Source organism: Dinoponera quadriceps, unplaced genomic scaffold (genome assembly GCF_001313825.1).
Source record: "Dinoponera quadriceps isolate SergipeBrazil2010 unplaced genomic scaffold, ASM131382v1 scaffold1850, whole genome shotgun sequence".
Taxonomy (NCBI): Eukaryota; Metazoa; Arthropoda; class Insecta; order Hymenoptera; family Formicidae; genus Dinoponera; species Dinoponera quadriceps.
This window is the reverse complement of record NW_014556042.1, coordinates 128,684-138,231: the sequence shown is the minus strand read 5'-3', so window position 1 is coordinate 138,231 and position 9,548 is coordinate 128,684. Positions and strand designations below refer to the sequence as shown.

Below are 9,548 nucleotides of genomic sequence, written 5' to 3'. Positions count from 1 at the left end.
CCCTCCCCCTGCCCCTAGGAAAGAGAATTCATTCAACTCGGTTCGTTAGTGTCGGATTAGCTGACTTAGCTCTTATTAGAGTCCCTCAAGTAAGAGTCTGGACACCTTCGACTTCTTGCTAATTAGCTTAGTTCTCCAAACTAATTGTAGATACCCTTCATAGATAGAGACATTCTAGTGGCGAACCAAGCATCGTTTCTGATCAAAAGGTCGGAGATGTCTCCTCTTACTTGAAGTACTCTAACTCTTATTAACGTCGTTCACTCGTTCGTTCGCTCAACCCATTTTTCCTGGATATCCATACTGGATTTTCCACAAACTCAGCGTTCCGCGGCCTGTCGCAACGCAGGTAAACCAACGACGCTCGCTCGCTCGCTCGCTCTGCAAATTGGCGGATCCCGCGTGGCCGGCTCGTAAAACTGCCCACCGGCCCGCACGCAGGTGGAATACCAAGCGATGAGGAAACCGCACGTGCCGCTGCCCGAGGGCAACAGCGACTCCTTATTTGCCCTTCTTCCAGAGGAAGCCGCCGCTACGTTCACCGGACATTCATTATTCATTGTCTCTCACCGTCGTCGTCTGTTGCAGGTGAAGGAGGACATGGCGACGTTGACCAAGACCTGCGGCGTCGGTAGCTTCAAGATGTTCATGGCGTACCGCGACATGCTCATGCTCAGGGACCCGGAGCTGATCGAGTCCTTCAAGGCGTGCAAGGAGCTGGGCGCCGTCGCCATGGTGCACGCGGAGAACGGCGACATCATCGCCGAGGTAGAGTAGACACGTCAGGCAACGATAACCGTGCGCCGGCGCGCACGTTATTCCAATTTCACACTTTACGACACTTCCGTTTGAGGATCCTCTCGCTCGTTGTGGAAGGCCGCTCTCGCAAACGCGAGATCCCGTTCACGAGATCGCCCTGTCCCGCGATAAGATCGATAAGCTAAAGTGGCTCGATTGGCTGTAAATAGAATAGAAGAGAGGATTCGTCGAGGTAGAGCTGCTCTCTCTAATTGCTCTCGGAGCACTGTTTCGCGCGCGATTCACGCCGTTACCGTAGGAACAAGTCCTGCGAGATCATTGTCTCGGGCATTGTTCGGACGGTGCCTGTGATTAAGAGCGTTTGTAGCTAATTACGAAATTCATACGCGAAGAATCGGGCGGAGACCTTTCCCGGACGTTACAATGTGCGTTGGAACGAGGTTCTGATAGAGTTCCTTGAATACAGAATCTAGACAATTATGATAAATTTTTTTTTATTGATTTCGATTACTTGGAAACGAAATGTCAAAAACAATCGATGCTATCATCCGCTTTACATGAGTACTTGCGGAAAGAAGCAACCAATTAACCGTCATTTTCTGCAGTCATTTTCTGCAAAGTGATCTCTCGCTCGTTCTCTCTCTCTCTCCTGTCACGGTGAACTTGTTCCAGAATGCGCAGAAACTGCTGGACGCGGGTGTAACCGGCCCGGAGGGTCACGAGATGTCACGGCCCGAAGAAGTCGAGGCGGAGGCTGTGAATAGAGCGTGCGTCATAGCGAATCAGGTGAGCGCGCGAGTGACTTGGTACCGCATGGCGTTGGTAGAAGACGATACATTTCACAGGCGGTTTCGTGTACTGGCTTCGTTTATACTACTGTGTGCCTCTGTGTGTACGTTGCCCCATCCGACACGCGCTCTCAACGAGCCCTTTGCTATCTATTCGTTTCCGAAGTTCGCCGTGGTACGGATGCACTTGGCACGCTACTCCGCGGCACGGTATTCAGTTCACGAATGATCGTAAATTTCTAGCGTAGAAATGTAGAATTCGGGACAACGGCGAGCGCTGCTTTTCGTGGCATGTGCCCAAGATACGTCCGAAAATCTTGCCTCGTTTCGCACTCCTGTCCGGGTCGAGGGATATCTGTGTCGCGGAGCGACCGAATATGGACCGACGGCGCCTAATGACACTTCCATCATCGTGGATTTTTTCAGAATTTTTTTCTCCTTTTCAAAACTTCGCGTTTTACCGTTTTTCTCCCTCCAAATTATCGAATCAGCCGGAAAGTTTGGCTTGAATTTTCAGTTGAATTAATTGCACTCGATGAGACTTGAATCGCTCATCGACCGTCGTTGTGCTTGCGATCTTTCATTGTAATGTGTATTGTGGACGTCCTCAGTTATTATTGTTGCCTGCACAGAAAAGAATAGTCTTAAATCAATGATAGATATTCTCACAAGCAAGATTATTATAACGTTCTTACAAGATTTTTAGTCTTGAATTGAATGCGTCAATAGAAGTTTAATTAAATCGAGACTAAGAATTAAATCGAATCTAAGAAGATTATAATATTCTTGCTTATATATAAATATATCTATTATTGATTTAAGACTGATTTTTTTTTTTTCATCGAATGTATCGATCATTGAATATATTTCATCAGATATCTATTGCAAAGATATACAGCGTGTCGCAAAATTCCTGCATGCGGAGTGTGCACGAAGGTTTTTTTTTATACCAGGAGAAGTAACTTTCTTCTTCATCAAAATTACGTTCGAATAATAATAATTTTGCCCCGGAAAGCGATTGAAAAAATGAGGTTTTTCGCGAACTAAGCTAGGTAGCAAACTTATTTTCTTCGAACAATTTCAAATAAACTTGAACAGAATTTTAATCTAAGGCTCAGCTTCAAAAATGTTATATTGAAAATTGAAAAGTCACTATAAATAATGATTTTTCTCGATATTTTCGCTAAGAAAAAATTACTTCTTTCGGTATCAAGAATCTCCCTGCACACTCCGCATGCAGGAATCTTGGAACACCTTGCAGATTGCGGTCTATATTGTTATTATCAGCCGTTATCGTTATATTACACAGATATAACAGTATTTAATGAAAATCGAATCGAAGTTTCCGAAAGTCACTAGTTATTTATTGAAGATCGAAGGGAATTTTGCGACCGATCCGACGAGGAGCCCTCCTTTGAAGTTGCAGCTTTAAAGTGTTCGTTTCAATATACACAGATATCCTTAGTTATTATTGTTGCTTTCATTGTGTTACATTGTTATCTCTTGACTCGCGTCCTCATATAACGTCATTCATTGTATATCCGCCGCTGTATTAGTTCGAAATTCCGCATGCTTAGATCAACTGCCCGCTGTACGTAGTGCATGTGATGAGCCGTAGCGCCGCCGCGGAGGTGGAGGCCGCGCGTAAACGCGGCATTTGCGTCTTCGGCGAGACCTTGGCGGCCGCGATCGGCACGGATGGCACCCACAGCTGGCACAAGTGCTGGAGACACGCCGCCGGCCACCTTTTAAGCCCACCGCTCAGATCGGATCCGGACACACCGCGAGCGCTCTTGGACATGTTGACCAAGTGAGTCGCTGCCAACGCTGAGATAATTCTGGCCGACTTTGACATCAGAGTGGGCCGTAGTCGCATTAAATTTGAGAAGCTATTTGTACGCAGAGAGAAAGGAAGCAGAAAGTCATCGCGTGGATTATTCGAGGGACGCGTGACACACGAGAGAATTATCTCGACACGCATTCATAGAGCCGCGACTTCGTGAATGTTACTTTTCCTGCACGGAAAAGAAATTTCGATTCTTATAACTGAATAGAGGCCAGATGAAAACTCGGTGATTAGAATTGATGTCTCTGTTAGGCTGAATCTGATAATAAACCTTTAATTTTTTTACTTTGAGCAATAAAATGTAACGTAATTTCTGAAGAAGAAAAAAAACGCTTCTTGCACTGACAAAAAGATTTGGTAACAAATATTAGAATTTGGTGAATATTTGCCGACCAAATATTTGATTACTACGGCCAGATAATTTAGTTCCATATACTGTGCTACAGTTCCGTATATTGTATGTTTAATATACGCAATTAAATTATTTGATTGCAGTAATCAAGTATTTGGTCGGCAAATATTCATCAAATTGTAGTATTTATTACCAAATTCTTTTCTCAGTACGCGTTGTCAAAAATCGTAATAACATTTAAATCTTAAAAATTACAACATCTGAAAACGCTTTTTGCAAATCTCTGAAACGAAAACGACAAAAAGTTTGATTTCACAGAATTAAACCTTTGGTTCAAAGAACTAAATTTTGGTTCTCCAACCAAAAGATTTGTTTGTGTGCATCCTAACCAAATTTTGTTGGAGTCAATTAAATGAATTTTTCAATATAAATTCAGCCTTATCGTGACCAAGAACATTCGCGTGAACATTTAGCTGCACCAAAATTCGGTTGAGCCAACTGAAGGCAATTGACCGAGTTGAAGCCTCCTGCAGGAATTTTTCTGTTCCTACGACCGAGTTTTTGTCTGGTCCCCAAGCAGCGGTAGATTCAGTCACACCGATGGAGTTGTTTTCTTTTTCGTGTACGATAACTTCAAGCCAAGTAGCATGTTCGAAGCATCGAGGCGAAGTAATCTCTAGTTGCGGCTGTTTAAACGCGGGTCCGGTAACGCGTAAACATTCCAGAACCCTTCTCGCCAAGTGTGGAGACTTGCCCGAGAACATCGTCGGAGGGTACTTTCGTTCGAAATCGATGCGACAGGCACATACCGGCAGGCCCGGCTTTCCACTTAAAAGGAGTAACGCATCGACCGGTCTGTGCTTAAATAACACCGGTGGGGAAAACGTTAGAGGCTTTTTACAATAGGCAATAAGACTTGAGCAGTACGGAAATTGGTCAACCACAGTTGATTATTCCTGTAATAAACGACGGTTATTGACCAATTTCCCTACTGCTTAAATCTTATCGGTTATTGCAGAAAGCTTCTTAGATTCTCGCCGAGGGAGAGGCGGTGGAGTGACAGTTGGAAAATCTCAGATGGTGAAACCTTTACGATATTTTACCGCTGAATTCTGCCAATTACACCAAGATCGAATGACGTTCTACGAAACGCGTCGCGTGCACCCACCGGCGCGAGGTATCGATTGTACCGAATTCTGTGTCGTTTCGATTCCCCTTTCTTCCCCCGTCGCCCCCTTCACTTTCTACACAGCTGATTAGCGGAAATAGGTTGCACAATTGCGCCAATAGTAATTTAAGTTTCCACGTTAGCCGGGCGTAACTTGCGTGACGTATGCGCATAGAGCGCGCAATCCGTTATCCGTTATTGCGCGCTGAGATTTATATTTAGCCGCCCCGTCGAAGTCCCGCTCCTCGTATGCATGTTCTCAACTATTTCGTTACTATTGTTAGCATGTCTTGATTATCTCCTTGCTCTCTTAGTTTTGCCAGGTGTAGCTGTTACGTGATTAGCACGATCTCCTCGCATGATCTCCTCGCATGATCATCCTCGTCGTTATAACGTTTGTATCAACGTGATACGCTTTAAATAGATATATCCGTAAAACGTTACTTAGTTGTGAGACGAGCGCGACTGGTAAAAAGCTTCACGGTCCTTAACGGTGTTCTGATATACAGGGTAAGGCAATATTTTTTTATAATCATACAGTTCTTTTTTTTTTTAGCACAGATCGATTCCTGTGTTCATCTCGCGTATAAAAGTACCAGGATGAGACCATCGAAAAGTGAATAGATATTTTACCTTTTATCCGGATACTTTTCAACACAAGGTATGAAATATCTCATCAAGTATTCACTTTTCGATGACATCGCTTTAACATTTTTGTACGTAGAGTGACGGGTGAAACCGATCGCTGTAAGCAGAGAAATCTAAAAACAATTCGTTGTATTTTATAAATATATCAATGCACCAATGTGCAATGATTAATATCAGTAATCAATTTCTCTCATGATTGTACACAAAAGTGTTAAGACACATAAAATGTTGAAAACGGTGATTCCATTTAAAAAATGAAAATTTCAGATTTTCAGATCTTTGAAACTATTCCAAGTAGAAAAAAAAGCCTATCACCATGAGACGAACGACCGCTTCTATACTATGCAATTTCTCTTACTCTCATAGTTTCGAAGATATTCAAGGTGGTAATAATTATTGCCTCACCTGTATACAAAATTATATATATATATATATTTGTAATATATTTAAATTATATCATTATTATATAATTAATACAATTGGCCTCTCGAAACTTTCAGTCGACTTCTAAAATAAGCTTTTTTTCAGCCGTGACTATATTTAGCTTTACATCTCCTGTATACATAATGATAAAAAAAAACAAGAGAGAAAATATAGCGGTTATTTCAGTGAGAGGATAAAAATATCGCGTTTAGGTGAATAGTCCGCTGTACATAACGGCGATCACGAGCAAGGTGGCCTCCGATGTCGTGTCGGCGAAGAGGTCGGAGGGTGCCGTCGTTTTCGGGGAAACTCTGGCGAGTGCCGTCGGTATTGACGGTAGCGAGCAATACGGCAAAGACGTGGAGAGAGCAAGGCGTTTTGTTACTAACCCGCCGTTGCGACCTGACCCAACGACACCTGCGTATTTAACTGAGGGTCTGGCCCAGTAAGTAGACGAAAATCCCACCGTAGTCTGCATAAAACGAAATTACGAAATCGGGCTCCGAGTCAGTCAGAAGATCCGAACTGAGAAGTACACGTCCGGCTTACGTGGGCATCGTCCTTTCGAAATCATACTACCACTCGCTTTCCAGCAAGAAACATAAGTCAATACAGTTTATACTGAAAGAAAAATTGCTACGTTCAAGTAAATATTTGCTAAGAAGTATTGCAGTAATTTATTTTATTTTAATTAAATAAATATTGTATGTAGCGCACTGAAAGTAAAAAACATGCTACATTCAAGTAATATTTATTTAATCCAAATAAACTATTCCAATGCTCCTTAGCAAATATTGACTCGAACGTAGCAATTTTGTTTTCAGTGTAGCTGTATCATTTGTCCTTACGTTGCATTTGATAAAGAAAACCATAATAGTTGATATAACTAGGCCTGTGTCGACTTGTGTCTTTTGCTGGAAAGCAATCTTTATCGCGTGGACTCCCCGACTCTTCCTCCGCGATTCGATAGCCGCGTTATGTGTTGCCTTCCTGCGCGCGAACGTTCGTCTCAGCGATAAATTACAATAACAAACTGACGAGAACGACATGAGCGTATAATTCGTTCCGGTGCTTATTAAAAGTTGAGGCGTGGGAAGTCGGCGTGTGTCCGATGCGACCACGGTGTGTTAATGTTAATTAAACGGGAGAAAAAAAGTACCGGCCGCGTTCAACAGCCGTTTCCTAGCTCTCTCTCGATCGTTCGTTCTCGCGTGACACGCCGCTTGAGATTACTTCACGCACTCGTGCGACCATCCTTAGGGTGACTTTCACCCTAATTAATCAGTTTAGCTAATTGGTCAATGCGACTGGTCAATTCTGTTGAGTCGACTTTCGGTTGAATTTAACCGGACTTGGTGAAAGACACCTTTAGGCTAAATCTTTCATTTTCTAATTAACTTGTGGCTTAAATTTAAATGAATAATAATGTGAAAATTATGTTTTTCTATTCATAGTTAATGATCCAACTTTAACACTTTGCGGTCCGTCGACGGCACTGTGCCGTCGCGATTCGACAACATTGGTTTTATCGATAAATCGAAACATATGCGGTTTCAAGCAATTGGCAACATGCAAAACAGATGAATAGTGATTCGTAGCTATGTCAAAACAAGTGACGATCGCTCCAAATGTTAGGATTGTTCTTTTGGAGCTAGTCTTTCGATTCTAGTCGACCGACAGATCTTAGCAGTGTAAACGCTTTTGTGAGCTGAGGAAAAGCAATAAATGTTATCTAACACAGATTTTTCTTTAGACAAAGAAATTCAAAATGTAGAAGGTAAATACGTCTCTTACAATCAGTCATTGGTTTATTATTTATCAATCGTACACGTGTTCTCTAATTGTATTTGTTTATTTATCTACTGGTTGGTTTCGTATTATGCCGTATTTTATATTATTTTGTTTCATATTATATGGGCATAGATGATATATTACCGATATTTCGTCGACGTGTCGTGAGACGAATCTTGTCAGAATATTCGTCATATTTCGTCATCAGACGAATATTAAGAATATTAAGTGATATCCACGGAGAAAAAAGAATGCTTGCAAACACATGTAAACGAGAAGAGAAATATGTTTTCTATTCTTTTATTAATCCTATTGATATAATGTATGCGCTTAAAAAATCGATTATATCTATGTTTGACTTTTTTCCAACTCAAAATAGACCATGATTTTGATAGTTTCAGAAAGTAAAACTCTCACAGAAAAGTTAACTTTTATAGTGTTTAATAATAGAGAAAAAAATGAACTTCACGATAAAAGTTTTTTTGAATGCGCTAGGTTCAATAGTTTAACAGATATCAACATTTGTATAAGAAGAAAATCAAATAAGCGTGGCTACTTTCGTATTATGCCTTCGAGAAGTTCGAACATATTAGTCAAGCGTCTTCGGGTGGGCCGCGGGCTGCAAAGTGTTAAAAGTTGCCTACAAAACCATCAATTTAATAATTAATCATGAATAAAAAAACACAGTTTTTGCACTATCATCAGTTTGAGTCTAAACCGCAAGTTAACCAGAAGATGAAAATCGGGTCTCAGCCTGCTCAAGACGTCAAGGTGACTACTTAGCTCTTCGTTTCCTCGTCGTTCTCTTCCCTGACCTCTTCCGGACCTTCACTAATGCGACCGCATTTCAGAGATAATCTCCAAGTGATCGGCAGCGACAACTGCACCTTCAGCGCCGAGCAGAAGGCTCTCGGCAAGGACGACTTCACGAAGATCCCCAACGGCGTGAACGGCGTCGAGGATAGGATGTCGGTCCTCTGGGAAAAGGGCGTGCATGCCGGCATAATGGATCCGCAGCGATTCGTCGCGGTCACCAGCGCGAACGCCGCCAGGATCTTCAACCTGTACCCCAGAAAGGGCGTCATAGCCGTCGGCTCGGACGCCGACATTGTCGTTTGGGATCCCAACAGGAAGCGCACCATTTCCGCCGAGACCCATGTGCAGGCCGTTGACTTCAACATCTTCGAGGCGAGTTTGATTGAGTCGTCCGCTCCCGTCGTCGGACAGCGATCACTCCTGCAACGGAGATGATATATCGTGTCTTAAGCGACGCATGCTCGTGTCACCAATCGGCAGCTTGCGTTTTTATTCTCGATGTCTCTCGCGTAGCGTAAAAACGCACAGGTTATCGGATTGTAACGCACGTTACATCCGTGATACATCATTGTCACGTTGCCTGCAATCAGGATATCGAACATGTAATTCTTCCTAGGGTGAAAACGTGAAAGGTGGAATGTTTTCAAATTAGAAAACTTATACTCTTCACGAATTCATGCTAGAGGAGATTCATGACCAACTTCCATGAATCTTCTCCTCTAGTGAGAACTCGTGAAAAATGTAATTTCTTTTAATTTAGAAACACTTCACTTTTCACGTTTTCTTTCTGGGGAAGAAATTACGTGATCGTTACCCAGTAGAGAAAATAGCTTAATGAGCGCTTAACTCCTTGACTAGCAAATCGAATTTCCGATTTTTAAAAGTTAAGCTGTGTCACTAAAATTTGATGTCCAGAGGTTTTCGAAACTACCTGTTTACAAATATGAAGTCAAAATT

At 42.3% G+C, this 9,548-nt stretch overlaps 1 protein-coding gene across 5 annotated transcripts in view; it reads left to right on the top strand.

Moving 5' to 3' along the window:
* The window catches only part of LOC106746468 (dihydropyrimidinase), a 39,911-nt gene that overhangs the window by 18,076 nt on the left and 12,287 nt on the right, over positions 1–9,548 (top strand). For 2 of the 5 annotated variants that reach the window (XM_014623081.1, XM_014623078.1), the window contains exons 4-7: positions 589–768; positions 1,432–1,545; positions 3,125–3,357; positions 8,627–8,963. In XM_014623081.1, coding sequence (XP_014478567.1) covers positions 589–768; positions 1,432–1,545; positions 3,125–3,357; positions 8,627–8,963 — 864 coding nt within the window. Of the gene's footprint in view, positions 1–588; positions 769–1,431; positions 1,546–3,124; positions 3,358–6,196; positions 6,430–8,626; positions 8,964–9,548 lie in introns of all 5 variants that reach the window. The other 3 variants (XM_014623080.1, XM_014623083.1, XM_014623082.1) reach the window with 2 other exon arrangements.